Source organism: Bos taurus, chromosome 1 (genome assembly GCF_002263795.3).
Source record: "Bos taurus isolate L1 Dominette 01449 registration number 42190680 breed Hereford chromosome 1, ARS-UCD2.0, whole genome shotgun sequence".
Lineage (NCBI taxonomy): Eukaryota > Metazoa > Chordata > Mammalia > Artiodactyla > Bovidae > Bos > Bos taurus.
The window spans coordinates 119,072,231-119,089,994 of NC_037328.1; the positions used below are offsets into that span (position 1 = coordinate 119,072,231).

The following is a 17,764-nucleotide window of genomic DNA, read 5'->3' on the forward strand; positions in this document are numbered from 1 at the left end:
ATTTGAAATTTTATCTTTCAATCTGATGAGCATAACTTCCTCATTAACTTTATACACAAAACATCTTCAATTTGGGCATTTTGGGGCATATTTTCCAAGAACTTAGATCTGGCACACCCCAAATTGAACTATACTGCCATTTGCCTCCTAAGACTTCTAGAAGAAAGTAAATGACTGAAATAATTTGAGGGATTTCCTTGGCCATCCAGTGTTAAGACTGTGCTTCCACTGCAGGAACACGGGTTGGATCCCTGGTGGGGGAACTAAGATCCCACATGCCTTGTGTGCGTGTGTGCGTGTGCTCAGTCGTGTCCAACTCTCTGCAACCCCATGGACTGTAGTCCTCCAGGCTCTTCTGTCCTTGGTATTTTCCAGGCAAGAATACTGGAGTGGGTTGCCATGTCCTCATCCAGGGGATCTTCCTGACACAGGGATTGAACCCACATCCCTGAACTGGCAGGTGGATTCTTTACCACTGAGCTACCAGGGAAGCTCACATGCCCTGCATGTTCAGTAAAATGAAGTACTGAGTTGCTGCAAATTCTACTTCTCATTCTACACTGGGTTCATATTTACAGATTGTGATAGTTTAAGATAATAAACAAATGCCTCCTAAAAACCTGTTTCACTGACCACCTCTAAAACTCTGTTGTGTGTGCTAAGTCACTTCAGTCATGTCGGACTCTTTGCGACCCCATGGACTGAAGACCACCCAGGCTCCTCTGTCCATGGGATTCTCCAGGCAAGAACACTGGAGTCGGTTGCCATATCCTTCTCCAAATCCTCTGCTGATGGAAGTGTAAAATGGACCACTCTTTGAAGGGTGACGGTCAATAGTAATAACTTTCTCAAATATTTTTCCTTTTTAATCCTGCACTTGTCTTGACATTTACACCTAATCCGAAGGGCAGGTCAGGCCAGCTTCTTACCCTGGTGCTGCTGCTGCACCAGTTAAAAGGCTGACAAGGCGCAGAGACCAGTCCAGCCAGTACCTGGGCTGCACCGGCCCACTCGCCCATCTATTCAAAGCTGAATTCTACCGAGTCTCCTCAGACTCTCAAAAGCTGGCTACTGGGCACGTGGGAGCTCTTCCTACAGTTCCCTGAGGAAAATCAGCTTCTTCCCTTACTGCAGGGATTGTCACGTGCCTTCAAGGGAAGCAGGGATACTTCCAGCAGTCACCCACGAGCTTCTTTTGCTCTCATCGCGTTCTATGATTTTCCTCTAGTAGAAGTGAAAATTTTCCCTAAAAGAAAAAAAATGCGATAGCGAGAGAGAAATGGAAACTCCATAAATCTAAATTGAAATTAAACTCTCTGAACCCGGTGTGTCTCACTGATTCGCTCGTGGGGCTTAAAAGGCATATTTTGAGGGCAACTACCCGGATTCACCACAGAAAACGAAGTGAAGGATCTGGCTGGTAGGGTTCGTAAAGTGCGGAGCTTATTGACTGGAAGTCCCTACCACATGTCACATTCAGTTCAGTTCAGTTCAGTTCAGTCGCTCAGTCGTGTCCGACTCTTTGCGACCCCATGAATTGCAGCACGCCAGGCCTCCCTGTCTATCACCAGCTCCCGGAGTTCATTCAAATTCACGTCCATCGCGTCAGTGATGCCATCAGATGAAGAGAAAATTAGGATGAGGATGAGGTAAGGCCTGAAAAATGGGGCCGAGGCTTATGGCTTGAGGAAAATAGCGGAAAGGGGAGTTGTCGCCCTCTGTTTGAGGTGGCTAATCAGACGAACCGCGGATGCCTTGAACACCACACTCGTGCTACTGGGCCCGCGTGGCTTTCCCGCGCCCTGTCTTGCAGGCGGGGAAGAACCCGGATGGAACCACCCTTGCAGCTGGGACCACCCCCCAGTCTTTGAATCGCTGCGCGGGGCGGAGTTACCCTCCCTCCTTTGCTTTGATTGGTTTACCTCCGTAGGTCCCTCCTTGGGATTGGACTTTCCGGATGCCAGTCACAATGCGTCGCTAGTCACTCAAATTGTTGCTGGAAGCAGACGGTACTGTAGACGTCTGACCAGATTTCGGGGCGTCTTACTCTCGTGGAGTAGGCTGTCGCTCCGGCGCTCGGAACTTGTCACCGGCTTTTCGGCCGCGAGGCCTGGAAGGAGGCTTATTTAGGCGGCTTGAGAACGATCCTGGGCGTCTGAGTGTTCCGCTCGTCACGCACTCAGCGCCATGTCCTGGATGTTCAAGAGGTGAAGGGGGCGGAGGGGGGGTGGGGCGCCGGCGGTAACCGTCTAGCGGAGTTCTGAAATGAACCTGACCTTCCCAGCGTTTCCTTCTCCTTCGGGGTGCGAGCTGTGCAACTGTTGTTCGTCCTGCTGGCGGCTCGTATAGCCGCGGGAGAAATAAATGCAGAGGGGAGGATCCTCGGGCGAGTCTCCTGCTAGAGCCTTGGGGAAATATCTGTCAAGGGATTTGGGGAACCTGGGGCTCTAAGCTCACTCCTTACCCGGGGTCTCAACCTGTGCTTTATTCCACGAAACACCTATCAGGTACCCACTGTGCGCTGGGCATTGTGCTCGGCAGAAAGGGCTGGGTAAGACAGCTTCTCCCCAAGCACCTCGCAGTTGATGTGTATGCACAGACGTGCAAATATCTATCTGCAGAGGAGCCAAAAGCGGTGTTCGCGACGTTCGAGGAAAACGCAGGGGAAATAGCTTCTATCCATTCCAGAAAAGTGGAAGCTTTCTGGAAGGCCCCAGCCAACTGCCTGTTAGTTTTCATTGTCCGATTCGGTTTACATATTCGTTCCGGAAACAGTTCTCGATCTAAGGGTTGAGGTTACCCTTTAACCAACGGGAGTGGGAGGCTTGGGGTAAGCTTCCCATGATGGCACGGTTTAGATACCTGAATAAAAGAAGGGTTCTCTTCGAAGGGAATTCGAGTAATGGATGCTGAATGTATTATTTGTAAAGCTGTAAGTGGCTTCATGTAAAAAATAGTTCTATATTTTCGAGTTTCTTCTAGCTCAATATTGAAATTTTGGTGTAAAATTAATTACAGACATCACATAATTTTTCAGTTTAAGTAAGTGATTGTGACTAAGAAAGGTTTGTGAACCCTTATTGGTGTTTTCACTTTGAATACCTGTGGGTAGAAGACGCATTATTGAACAGGTAGGGTTTCTAGAAACCTCCCCCACTCACTCCAATCCTTGCTTTAGCCAGAGCAGATTCATCTCTGTACAGCACTTCCCATATTAGATTTTTTTTGTTGAAATAAAGTGTGAGAAAGCAATTGGCTTTTAAATATGGTATGGTCTTTGAGGACTGTTTGGTTAAATATTATATTTTTGTGCCCCCCCCCCTTTTTTTAATAGAGATCCTGTTTGGAAGTACTTGCAGACTGTCCAGTATGGAGTCCATGGAAATTTTCCACGCCTCTCATATCCAACTTTCTTTCCTCGTTTTGAATTTCAAGATATTATTCCTCCAGATGACTTCCTAACAAGTGATGAAGAGTTAGATTCAGTTTTATTTGGAACTTTGAGAGGCCATGTTGTTGGACTACGCTACTACACAGGAGTAGTGAGTATAGTATTAGATATTAAGTTGATGTGATGTTATTAACCTAGAAAAGAAGAATTAGGTGATATGTGCAGTAAATATTTAAATAATTGAAATATATCTGGGCAAGAGATAACAAATAATTATTAATGTTCTATTTCTTTTATATCATGGTTACAGTATACAAAGCACTGTTTCCTGTGTAGTCTCATTTGATCACTACACTGTCTCTGTGGTGGATGGAACACTTATTATCCCATTTCAGGAACTGAAGAACTAAAGCTCAGGAAGGTTAAATGATTTGCCCAAAAAGCATAGATAATTGTTTGCAAAGTGACTTCTAAATCAGTTAATTGTTTTCTCTTCTCCTGTCCCTGAGCCCATTTCTACACTTTTTTTTTTAAGTTAGGAAGATCATTTCATGCTACATATGGGACTTGTCTTTTTTAGGTCCTTTTCTTTCTTCCTGTGTTTCTCTTTTTGTGTCTCTATTCTCTGCTTTGTGTGTGTGTGTGAGTGAGAGAACAGAGACAAAGACAGAGAAAACAGTTGTCTTTGTTATGGTTGCCTAGTATGCCTCTGTGTTATCTGCATGGTATATCTCTAGTTTTTTTAATTTTGAAAAATTTCAGATAGGCATAAAAGTAGAATAATACAGTAAACTTCCATGTACCCATGATCCAGATTCAGTAGTTAACAATTTTTTTGCACATTTGCTTCATCACTTTTTTCCTTTGGTACTAAAAATTCCAACTGTATCACTTTACACATTTAAGTGTGTATCTCTAAAAAATGGCAGACATTTTCTTACATCATTGTTGTACTTAGTAAAATTAATAATAATTCCCTGTTATATCCAATAGCTAATACATGACCAGTTTTCTTAATTGGTTAAAATGTCTTTTTATAATTAATTTTTTTTGAATTAGGATCAAAACAAGTTAATAATAGTATCTTTGGTTGTTATGTAAATCACCTCCCTACTCTTTGTTTTATGTCATTGATTTATTGCATAAGCTGCTTATATTGTTCTATGGAAATTTGATTTACCAGTTCTTTCATTCTCCCATATTTTTCTTATGTTGAAGCTTCTCAAATCATTTTTTGGTTGTGTAAAGTATGTTCTGCAGGAGATTCCTTGGGGAAGAATTCCATTTGTCTAGTGTTTTGTCCTCTCGTATTTTCTTTATAATATTAGAGCTTCTCAAATCATTTTGTGGTTGTCTGAAATGTGTTGAAGTGTGTTGTCTAGGAGATTCCTTAAGAAGCAACAATATTTCCTGAGATTTTGTATATTTGTAATTGTGATACGCTTCAAGGACAGTTTGGTTGAATATAAAATCCTTGACTCATATTTTCTATCCATGATATCTTTTTAAAAAAAATTGTATTTATTTTTGCCTGTGAAGTATCTTTGTTGCTGCATGGACTTTTCTCTATTTGCAGAGAGTGGGGGCAACTTTTTAGTTGTGGTGCACAGGTTTCTCATTGTGGTGGCTTCTCTTATTGCAGAGCATGTGCTCTGGGATGCATGAGCTTCAATTGCTGGGGCAAGTGGGCTCAGGAGTTGTGGTTCCTGGGCTCTGATATCAAGGATTGAACTTATGTCTCCTGCATTGGAGGTGGACTCTTCACTACAAGCCACCAGGGAAGCCCATGCTATCTTGACGTTGTATAAGATATTGTTGGTGAAATGCCAATATAATTTCTCTCCTATATAAGTGAATTAGAAGTCCCGTAATTTTCATTAGGGAATGTCTTAGTGTTGATTGTTCTGTAACTGTTTTCTTCTATTTCAGAAAACTTTAATTATAGTTTTTCTTTTTTTGGCTGCCCTGGATCTTCGTTGCTGTGCATGGACTTTATGTAGTTGTGGTACCTGGGCTTCTCACTGCGGTGACTTTTCTTGTTTCGGAGCACAGTCTCTAGAGTGCAATCTCAGTAATTGTGGCATACAGGCCTAGTTGCCCCTCAACAAGTGGGATCTTCGCAGACCAGAAATCAAACCTGTGTTCCTTGCATTGGCAGATTCTTAACCACTGGACCACTAGGAAAGTCCTAATTATAGTTTTAAATGGTTTTTGTTTCAAAGCTTGTTTTTTTCTTCAGAGTACTCCATTCTACTCTTTCTGTATTAGATCTTCTGTGCATATACATATGCCAATTACTTCCTCTGAGGTCATTTTTATCATGTTTTTTCACTTTGCTCTTTTCATCATTTATTTCCCTTACCATTTTTTTTTTAACAAGATGTGTTCACTTTTGTGTTCTTTCTACTTTATTCTTTAATTCTGTATACTACTTTTTTTTTTTTGACTACACTGTGTGACAGGCAGAATCTTAGTTCCCCAACCAGGCTTTGAACTTGTGCTCCTTCAATGGAAGCACAGAGTCATAACCATTGGACCACCAGGGGAGTCCCTATTCTTTAATTCTGAAGTAGTTTTTCTTTTCTGTTTTTTTCCTGAAGTCTATCAGTTCTCAGTTCATGTATCCCATCTGTTCTCCAGCTCTCATACTCATTTCAGAACTTTCCTATTTTAGATTTGTGAAATTTTTCCAAACTAAATATTGTTTTTAAATTTAAACAACCATTAAATCATGGTTGTTTTTTATTATAGAACAATCACTATTTGTTGATCTTAGAATAATTTCTGTGACACTGGTAAGCTATTAAAAATGTGATGGGCTGATTTGGACTGACTAAAATTTATTATTGCTTAATTTTTTAATTTCATAAAGTGTGTATTATTTTATAAGTACTACACATTTATTATTTTAAAATGGCTAAAAAAAAAAAGTAGTGAGTCTCCCTCAGTCCAGAACCACAACTTACTTTGTTATGTCTTCCACACTTTAATTTGAGAGCATATGCATATAAATTGCAACCTTATTATATATTAACAAAAATGAGGGTTGTATTATATATATTATCACCTTTTTTAAAGTAAAATATTAGGAATAATGTCTTTTCAATACAAATATTTATTGTATCTTTTATTTTCTTGATGGACATTTTGGAGTTGATCACTGATAAAAATATTGAAATAAAAATTGAGGTATTTATCTTTGTATACTTTTTTATTATTTATTATTTTCAACTTTTTTATGCTTTATTGAGATGTGATTTATATATATTTTTTAAATGCAAACATTGTAAATACATGATTCTGAGTTTTAAACAAATATATATACCTAATAATCATTACCCCATCAACATATAGATCATTTCCATTACCTCTGAAAGTTCCCTTGTATTCTGTTGCAGTCATTCATCCCTGCCTTTGCCCTAAGAACCACCAGTCTGATTTCTATCACTGTAGATGGTTTAGCCTGTTCTAGAACTTCACATACATTATTTTATTTTTTGTTTTTTTGTGGTGTTCCCTGAGTCATGTAGGATCTTAGTTCCATGCCCAGGGGTCAAACCTGTGACCCCTGCAGTGGAAGCATGGAGTCCTAACCACTAGACTGCCAGGGAATTCTCAAGAGCTTCATATGCGTTGAATCATACAATATGTACTTTTTAAGTCTGGTTTCATTCAAACAACATAATTAAGATACTTCTTGAGTCAGTTTCAGCAATTTATATTTTTATTGAAAAGCGTCCATTTATATTTTCAAATTTATTGCCACAAAATTTGCATAATAGTCATTTATACTTAAAAATATTTTGAGTATGTTTATGGTTGTATTCCTGTTTTCATTGTTTGTGTTATGTATTTGTGTCTATTCTTATTTTTTATTGATTAGCCTCAATAGAGATTTGTCTGTTTCATCTTTTCCTGTAATCTTTCTTGAATTTTTTTAATGATTATCATTTTTCTTCATTGATTTATATATTCTGTTATCCTATTTTCCTTAGGTTCATTTTATTTTATTTTTGGATTCTTGATTTGAATGCTTAATTTTAATAATAAAAGCTTTTAATCTTTTAAATTTTCTTCAAAGTACTGCATTGGCTGTATCTCCTAGGTTTTGTTATTTAATATTGACATTATACATTTTTAACTTTAAAAATGTTTTCCATTTGCTTATGTTTACATTTTTAATTTCTTGACCCTTCAAAGTCTTTATAATAAAGTAGATTATTTCTTGTCTAAAAATACTGTTATAATTAGTCCTTATTCTTTTTGTTGTCTTAATCTTGTTTTAATATAGCCTTTTTTGTCTTGTGCTTGGATCATATTTTCTTCGTTTTTATAGTCTCCACATTTTGCCCTACTTTTTGGTTATATATTTCCTGTAATTTGCATTAATATGGTTTAAAGAAGATCATGCTTTAATAGTGGCATGGGGAAGGTGGGGTGGTAGAAAACAGAGTTATGCCTCACAGAATATCTTGAAGGAGTAATATTTGTCTGATAATCTGGATAGTTAGACTGTAGTCTCTTAAGTCAGTAGACAGATACTGGGAGATTTAAGCAGCTTTCCTGCATATTTTTCAGGCAATTTAAAGAATTGAGGTAATTCACATACCATAAAATTTATCATTTTTAAGTATACAATTCAGTGGTTTTTAGATATTCACAAGGTTGAATCCCCACTGTCTGATTCCAAAATATTTTCATCATTCCAAAAAACTTTATACTATTACTTTTATAGTATACTATTATAGAGAAGGCAATGGCACCCCACTCCAGTACTCTTACCTGGAAAATCCCATGGACGGAGGAGCCTGGTAGGTGGTAGTCCATGGGGTCACACAGAGTCGAACACGACTGAGCGACTTCCCTTTCACTTTTCACTTTCATGCATTGGAGAAGGAAATGGCAACCCACTCCAGTGTTCTTGCCTGGAGAATCCCAGGGACGGGGGAGCCTGGTGGGCTGCTGTCTATGGGGTCGCACAGAGTCAGACACTACTGAAGTGACTTAGCAGCAGCAGCATTACTATTATAAGTAATCACTCCTTATTTCTCTCTTCTCTTAGCCCATGGCATCCATTAATTTATGTTCTGTTTCTGTGGATTTACTTACTTTAGACATTTCATATAAAAAGAATCATGCAATATATAACCCTTGGGTCTGGCCTCCATTACTGTCTTCTTTTGTATTAAATATATAATAGTTCCCTTCTTGTTTCTTTTGTTCTATATTTTGAGTTGTTTCGCACTACTAAGAAACTACTACTAACTACTAATGCCCATGGGAATTGTAGTTATCTTAATTCATCAGTTTGGATTTGTGCTAACTTACTTTTAATTGTTTATAAAAACTTTGCTTTAAAATAGTTCCATTGTCTTCTTCCCCACTCTTCTGTGCTGTTATCATACAAATTAAATCTTTATATACATTGTATATTCATCAGTACAGGTTTAAAATGATTGTTATATGTCCTTTTAAATCAGTGAGGTGAAAAAAGTTACAACCAGAAATTTCATACTGTCTTTTACATTTACCTGTGTTTACTTTTACCTTTACTTGTGCTTTTTATTTCTTCATATATTCACAAATGTTACTGTCTAGTGGCTTTGATTTCAGCCTGAAGGTCTTTTAATATTTCTTGTGGAGCAGTCAGCAAGTGATAGATTCTCTCAGTTTTTGTTTGTCTGGGAAGTCTTAATTTCTTCTTTATTTTTGAAGGATAGTTTTGCCAGATAAAGAATTCTTGGTTGAGTTTTTTCCTTTTAGCACTTTGAGAAGTTATCCCACTGTATTCTGGCCTCTATGGTTTCTGGTGAGAAATCAATTGTTAATCTTCTTGAGGAGCCCCTGTATGTGACGAGTTGCTTCTTTCTGTTGTTTTCAGTGTTCTTTCCACAGTTTGATTATGATGTGTCTGGGTTTGAAGTCTAAGTGTTTTCTACCTGGAATTTGTTCAGTTTCTTAAATATGTAGATTAATGTTTTTCTCATCAAATTTGGGAAGTTTTTGGCTATGACTTCTTCACATGTATTCTCTACCTTTTTTTCTTCTCTCCTTCTGAGATTCTGTGTGTGTTGGTATGCTGCTGTTGTCCCATAGGATCTGTTCATGTTTCTTCATTCTTTTTTCTTTCTGTTCCTCTAACTTTTCCTCAGACATTATAGTCTCAATTGACCTATCATCAGCTTTACTGATTCTTTCTTCTGCCTGCTCATATCTGCTGTTTGGTCCTCTCTAGTGAATTTTAAACTTCGTTAACTATATACTTTTTTGACTCCAGATTTCTGTATGTCAGGAAATTTCTCATGCTTTCCTTTAGTTATTTAGAAATGGTTTGCTTTAGGTCTTTGAACATATTTAAAATTAAAACTTTAAGTTTTTTCTAGTTGTTATCTGTACTTCCTGGGGGATAGGTAATTGATAGCATTTCTCCTATGTGTGGATATACTTTCTCATTTCTTTGCATGTCTCATGTTTTTTTTGGTTGTTGAAAATTAGACACTTTGCATAATGTGACAACTGTAAATCATATCCTGCAGTCCCACTCCTGGACATATATCTGAGGAAAACTATAATTTGAAAAGATTTGTGCAACCTAATGTTCATCGCAGCGGTATGTTCAATAGCCAGGACATGGAAGCAACCTAAATGTCAATCAACAAATGGATGGATAAAGAAAATGTAGTATATCTGTACAATGCAATATTACGCAGCCATAAGAAAGAATGAAATAAGGCCATTTGCAGCAACATGGATGGACCTAAAGATTATCATGCTAAGTGAAGTAAACCTGACAGAGAAAGACAAGTATCATATGATATCACTTATACATGGAATCTAAAAAAAAAAGATAAAAATGAACTTATTTACAAAACAGAAATAGGTCCAAAGACATAGTTACCAAAGGGGAAGTTTGGGGAGAGAGAAATTAGGAGTTTGGGATTAAAATGTACACACTACTATAGAACCAAGAAGGACCTACCATATAGCACAGGGAACGGTACACAATATTTTGTAATGACTTTTAAGTGAAAAGAATATGAAAAATAATAGATTTTATACATATAAATATGTGTGTATGTATATATGCTATGCTATGCTATGGTAAGTCACTTCAGTCGTGTCTGACTCTGTGCGACCCCATTGACGGCAGCCCATCAGGCTCCCTCGTCCCTGGGATTCTCCAGGCAAGAACACTGGAGTGGGTTGCCATTTCCTTCTCCAATGCATGAAAGTGAAAAGTGAAAGTGAAGTCGCTTAGTTGTGTCTGACTCCTAGCGACTCCATGGACTGCAGCCTACCAGGCTCCTCTGTCCATGGGATTTTCCAGGCAAGAGTACTGGAGTGGGGTGCCATTGCCTTCTCCGGTATGTATATATATATACACACAAATATATATGTATAACTGAATCACTGCTCTACACCTGAAACTACCACAGCAGTGTAAATCAACTATACTTCAGTTAAAAGAATAATCTACGTGAGATAAAGAATGTGAACAACAACAAAAATAATGTGGCAACTTTCAAAATCACATTCTTCCTTCTCCCCATAGTTGCTGGTGGTTATTGATTTTAGTAATTGTTGTTTGTTTAGTAACTTTTCTAAATTAACCTTGTAAAAGTTTTTGCTGTCTGTGGCGACTGATAGCTGTATTTGGTTAGCTTAGTGGTCAGCTAATGATTGAATTAGAACCAGTAAATTTCCCAGTCTTTACTGAGAGGACCTGTGTGCATTTGGGGCACTCCTTCGACACTCAGACTGATAGTCGACAACTGTGCCTTAGCCTTTATTTTCTGCCTGTTGAGATCTTCAAGTTTAGCCAGAGGTAAGAGTTTAGGGCCTCTCAGGTCTTTCTTGAACATGTGCACAATGCTGGGCATGCAAATAGCCATGTGCTTGCTTTTGCCCTTCTAGATTTCCAGGAATATGCTGGAGCTTTTCAAAGCCCCTATGGACATCTTATTTTCCGCTTTTTCCTTTTAAACTCTTTGGTTATTGTTTTGTTTGCCTCAGCTATTAATCATTGCTTATAAATTTAAAAAAAAAATATTTTTATTTATTTACGTGGCTGTACTAGTTCTTAGTTGTGGCATGTTGGATGTAGTTCCCTAACCAGGGATTGAACTTGGGCCCCTGTGTTGGGAGTGTGGAGTCTTAACCACTGGACCACCAGGGAGGTCCCTGTAAAATTGTTTTTTATAAACACCCACCCAAGGAAGAAGGTTTTATGTATTGGATGAGTTCAGAGGTCAAGCAGAAACAGCTTTGTAAGTGAAAGTCTTCTAGAGAACCACCATACCGGTCAAATGACAATTCTATAGAAATGAGTCTTTGAAAGATTCTGCTTCAGTATGCTTACTCTGGTAACTACCAGGCTGTACTGAGAATTCTGGCAGGTTGTTCTACTTTAAAAGGCTGTCATGAACTGAGAGCTGGAGATGAGACTAGGGCATTCATATTCAGCTGTTTTCTTGAATTAAGACTCCCCAGGTTTCTGTGACACTTAGGTTAGTTTCCAGAGTTCTGAAAAAGTTGATTCAGTTTTTGCCAGATTTTTTATTGCTTTTATGGAAGAGACAATTTTTGGAAATCTTTCAATTAGAAAATTGGTAGTTTTTAATTAAGTGGGATCAGATAATGGCAGGAGTTGAAGGCTGGATGTGTTTTCTTGATCCACTTCCAATCGGACTTACAATTAATACCTTTTTCCCCTTTCAGATTCTGGAGAACTTAGGCTTAGGAACCAGCCTGCTGGATTCAAATTCTAAGCTCTGCTACTTACTAACTTTATGACCTTGGACAAGTTACTTAGCTTTCCTGTGCTTTAGTGTCTTCATCTGCAAGATGGAGATAATGATAAGATCTATCAGTAGGGTTGTGACAATTTTGAAAGCCAATCCGTATAAGGTACTTAGAACAGTGTTTGGTATGTAATAAGCATTCAAGAGATTATCTGTTTTTGAAGTTATGTTGGGAATTTTATATAATGTGTATCTGTTAGTTTTGATTATACCTTTTATATATCAAGGATTTGTTAACTTTCCAATTAATGTAAATTAGGAAAATACTGCAAAAGAGTTATTTTAAAATATATTCTCTAATATTTCTATAGAAATTTGAGTCTAAGAAAATGTACATTTCTTATGTGTGGTGTTATTCAGCAAGCATTAAAAAAATGAATGGAAATCCCAGATAAAGTACAATGAAGAAATCTATCATATATTATTTATAACATATCTGTTTATTTTTATTAGGTTAATAATAATGAAATGGTTGCATTACAACGAGAGCCGACTAACCCCTATGATAAGAATGCAATTAAAGTAAACAATGTGAATGGAAATCAGGTTGGTCATATAAAGAAAGATCTTGCAGCTGCCTTGGCCTATATCATGGACAACAAATTGGCACAAATTGAAGGGTAATGCACTTTTGGAGTTTAGTTTTAATAATTGTGAATTGTGGTGATCTTGGAATTTAAGGATATGTATAGTTGCTCTGACAACTTCTGTCACCATACTTTTAGTATATGTTCAGTAAATATTTTAATTTTATCATCTGCCTGCAGTACCCTAGCCATCAAATAGCTATTCCCTCACTTTCCTGGTAAATTTGGCTCAAATATTAGAAAGTCCACACAATCTTTTAAGAAAAAAGCCTTTTTGTTGTTGTTCAGTCACTCAGTCATGTCTGACTCTTTGCGACCCCATGGACTGCAGCATGCCAGGCTTCCCTGTCCTTTACCACCTCCCAGAGCTTGCTCAAACTCATGTCCATTGAGTCAGTGATGCCATCCAACCATCTCATCCTCTGCTGTTTCCTTCTCCTCCTGGCTTCTATCTTTCCCAGCATCAGGGTCTTTTCCAATGAGTGGGCTCTTTGTATCAGTTGGCCAAAGTATTGGAGCTTCAGCTTTGGCATGAGTTCATCCAGTGTGAATATTCAGGGTTGATTTTCTTTACGATTGACTGGTTTGATCTTCTTGCTCTCCAAGGGACTCTCTTGAGTCTTCTCCAACACCACAGTGCAAAAGCATCAGTTCTTCAGCACTCAGCCTTCTTTATGGTCCAACTTTCACATCCATATGTGACTACTGGAAAAACCCATAGCTTTAACTAGATGGACTTTTATCTGCCATGATTTTAGTTTTTTGAATGTTGAGTTTTAAGCCAGCTTTTTCACTCCTCTTTCACTTTCATCAAGAGGCTCTTTTGTTTCTCTTTGCTTTCTGCCATAAGGATGGTATTATCTGCATGTGTAAGGTTATTCATATTTCTCCCAGCAGTCTTGATTCCAGCTTGTGCTTCATCCAGCCTGGCATTTTGCATGATGTACTCTGCATATAAGTTAAATAAACAGGGTGACAATATACAGCCTTGATATACTCCTTTCCCAGTTTGGAACCAGTCGATTGTTTCATGTCCTGTTCTGAGTGTTGGTTCTTGACCTGTGTACATATTTCTCAGGAGGCAGGTAAGGTGGTCTGGTATTCTCATCTCTTGAAGAATTTTCTAGTTTGTTGTGATCCATACAAGCTTTAGCATAGTCAATGAAGCAGATGTTTTTCTGGAATTCTCTTGCTTTTTCTATGATCCAGTGGATCTTGGCAATTTGATCTCTGGTTCCTCTGCCTTTTCTAAATCCAGCTTGTATATCCAGAAGTTTTTGGTTCACATACTGTTGAAGCTTAGCTTGGAACATTTTGAGCATGACCATGCTAATGTGTGAAATGAGTTTAATTGTGCAGTAATTTGAACATTATTTGGCATTGCCCTTCTTTGGGATTGGAGTGTAAACTGACCTTTTCCAGTCTTGTGGCCACTGCTGAGTTTTCCAAATTTGCTGGCATATTGAGTGCAGCACTTTCACAGCATCATCTTTTAGTCTTTGAAATAGCTCAGCTGGAATTCCATCACTTCTACTACCTTTGTTTGTAGTGATGCTTCCTAAGGCCCACCTGACTTTGCCCACCATGTCTTGCTCTAGGTGACTGATCACACCATTGTGCTTATCTGGGTTTATCTTCTTTGTTATCTTTGGTGGTTATCTTCTTTGTATAGTTCTTTTGTGTATTCTTGCCACCTCTTCTTAATATCTTCTGCTTCTGTTAGGTCCGTACCATTTCTGTTCTTTATTGTGCCCATCTTTGCATGAAATGTTCCCTTGGTATCTCTAATTTTTTTGAGGAGAAAAAAAAGCCTTTTAGTGTATTGGTTTTAGAAGTTTGGGAATGTTTGTTTAAATCTGGTTGTAAGCTGATAGGCTGTGATCAGTTCCAGATGAGTTTGATTTTGCCTGCACAGTGTTTAAATTTTTTCAGTTATTTCCAGTATTAAAATATCTGGACATTCTGCATTTTATGCATATTATTTTTTCCCTAATTATAAAACATTATTTACAAAATTTTCTCTTGATAAATGGAAGATCTGGTAATGCAGGATACTCATTTCCACTTGACATCATTTGACTGGAGCTAGGTAGTTGGAGAAGGCAATGGCACCCCACTCCAGTACTCTTGCCTGGAAAATCCCATGGACGGAGGAGCCCGGTAGGCTGCAGTCCATGGGGTCGCTAAGAGTTGGATACGACTGAGCGACTTCACTTTCACCTTTCACTTTCATGCATTGGAGAAAGAAATGGCAACCCACTCCAGTGTCCTTGCCTGGAGAATCCCAGGGGCGGGGGAGCTGGTGAGATGCCGTCTATGGGGTCGCACAGAGTCGGACACGACTGAAGCGACTTAGCAGCAGCAGGTAGTAGCTGTTGCATTAATTAGGCATATCCCTTCTTAGTTTTACCACCTGTTCCTTTTTTAAAATTCAGTGTCCTTGGTTATATTTTATATGCATTTGTATTTGTGATCTAAATTTTAGTGTAGATTGTTTAGAATATTTAAAGGTGAGTTTGGAAGATAAATACTTAGCAGTGTCTTCTCACTTGTTTACTTGTTTTCTCCTTTTTCAATTCATTTCCTTTCTCAAGTTTTTCAGATGTTGAGAGTAAACTTTCAGTGAATCCTGAATCAGAAATAATTCTTTGAAATCATTCCCCATTTTCTCAGATTGAGTTGCTACACACAGTGGTTCTGTTAGTGAAAGCTCTACCTTCTCAAGTAAACTTACTATTTTACTTATCTTACAACCTTGGTAATAGGTTATCTTATGTATTTAAACACTTTTATCCCATCTTAGTTTCTTCTGGCATTCTGATCCTAAAAACTGCCCTTTCCTTCTCATTGTTGGTCCTCCTCCATGTTCTTTTTCTTGCTAGTCTGCCCAGTTAGTTCCTTTTTGTTGTGGTTGATCAGTTGCTATCATGTCCGACTCTGCAACCCCGTGGACTGTAGCACTCCAGGCTTCTCTGTCCTTCACAATCTCTTTCTGTTTTACTTCCATGTAAAATTTGCATGTGACAGTTATTTAACATGGTTCTTAATAGGACTTAAAATTAAATGTAAAAAAATAACTCTACTAACTTCTCGTTTTTTTCCCTTAATTATAATAGGGTAGTTCCTTTTGGTGCAAACAATACTTTTACCATGCCTCTGCAAATGACATTTTGGGGAAAAGAAGAAAATAGAAAAGCAGTTTTAGATGAGTTAAAGAAACATGGATTTAAATTGGGACCTGCACCAAAATGTAAGTTTAGGGTTTAATATACTATTATTTTGATACTGTAAGATGCCAGAATTATAAAACATTTATTTTCTTAAGTAATAGTTTTGAGTTTGGTTGACTAATTATTGCTGAAGCCTCCAAGTTCTTTTTTAGGACTATTTTTAAGGACATCCCTGAATTTTTTTTCTTTATTTTGAAGTAACAATAGATTCATAGGAGGTTGCACACATACACAGAAGAATGTACAGGGAGGGCCCTCCCCAGATTTCCCCCAGTGATAATACCTGGAAATCCCCGATTTTAAACATTCTTTTTAATAAGTAATAGACAAAAAGAATTTCCTAATAGAGAATGAAAAAGTATTATTTGTGTTTCAGAAGTTCAAATCATGTGCAATTCTTTTAATGTATTTTTTGAATGACCTAGGAAATTTACCTTTAAAATGTTTAAAACGTGTATTAAGGAAAGTTTTAATTTAGCTTATTAGACAAGCTTTAAAAACAATTTACTAAAATATAATTTTGTATTCTTTTCATTTTGTAAATTACAGCTTTAGGGTTCAGTTTGGAAAGTGGTTGGGGCTCTGGAAGAGCTGGACCAAGCTACAGTATGCCAGTTCATGCTGCAGTACAGATGACAACTGAACAGGTGTTCTTTTTTAAAATTTTGTAACCTGAAAGTGAATTTTAAATGTTGAAGATTGATGTTTAAAAATGAGATAAGTATGCATGTGCTAGTGTTAGTGATTTATGCTTTGATGTTTTTGTATTACTTGAAAAATTTTAAGTGTCCATAATTTTTAAAAAATTGAAGCTTGAAACTTATTCCTTCAGTAAGATTGCAAATTCAATGCTACAAAAAACTAGTTCCAAATCTTAGGCCTTAGTCTTTTTCTTACTTTTGTCTACTTTGTGATCCAGGATACTATTACATTGGGTTATGTGAAGTATGTGAAGTCACTCAGTCTGACTCTTTGTGACCCCATGGACTGTAGCCCAGCAGGCTCCTCCATCCATGGAATTTTCTAGGCAAGAGTACTTGGAGTGGGTTGCCATTTCCTTCTCCAGGGGATCTTCCCAACCCAGGGATCGAACCTGGATCTCCCACATTGCAGGCAGACGCTTTACCGTCTAAGCCACCAGGGAATTATATTGGTTTAGTTTGGGGGAACTGGAGAAGGCAATGGCAACCCACTCCAGTGTTCTTGTCTGGAGAATCCCAGGGACGGCGGAACCTGGTGGGCTGCAGTCTCTGGGGTCGCACAGAGTCGGACACGACTGAAGCGACTTAGCAGCAGCAGCAGCAGTTTGGGGGAAAATGGATATAAAATAGTGAAATCAATCTTCCAATTACACAATTACATTAAAAAAAATTTTTGTCTCTACTCACCAGTGTTAGCCTTTTTATATTCTAAGGTAGCTAGTGTGTTTTCTCTGTTCATTGTTAGAAGGGCTTGAGCCTGTGTCTGGTGGGTAAACCCCAGATTACTTCTCCTTACTTTTAGACTTGGCATGGTTTCTTCTGGACTGATGCTCTGTATTTATTTGCTAATTTACAGAAGTAATTATAACACATATATGTTACTATAAAATTGGGACAGGATCAGTTTAAAGAACCAACTAAATTAGCATTAAGATTGAAATTATTGTAATATTTTGTTGCACATAGCAAGTTTCTGATCATAGTATTAATCAATGTAATGTCATTTACTTGAAAAAGTCAAATATACCTGATAGGATCTGCTAAAATGGTTTGA

The 17,764-nt window shown here is 37.8% G+C and overlaps 1 protein-coding gene across 3 annotated transcripts in view; it reads left to right on the forward strand.

Annotated features, from left to right (window-relative positions):
• Nucleotides 1-1,979: 1,979 nt before the first annotated feature.
• HLTF (helicase like transcription factor) overlaps nucleotides 1,980-17,764 on the forward strand; it is a 63,441-nt gene continuing 47,656 nt past the window's right edge. For 2 of the 3 annotated variants that reach the window (XM_005201817.5, XM_010801497.4), the window contains exons 1-5: nucleotides 1,980-2,207; nucleotides 3,335-3,542; nucleotides 12,646-12,812; nucleotides 15,896-16,029; nucleotides 16,559-16,656. In XM_005201817.5, coding sequence (XP_005201874.1) covers nucleotides 2,188-2,207; nucleotides 3,335-3,542; nucleotides 12,646-12,812; nucleotides 15,896-16,029; nucleotides 16,559-16,656 — 627 coding nt within the window. In that variant the 5' untranslated portion in view covers nucleotides 1,980-2,187. The remainder of the gene's footprint in view (nucleotides 2,208-3,334; nucleotides 3,543-12,645; nucleotides 12,813-15,895; nucleotides 16,030-16,558; nucleotides 16,657-17,764) is intronic. The other variant, NM_001192286.1, reaches the window with a different exon arrangement.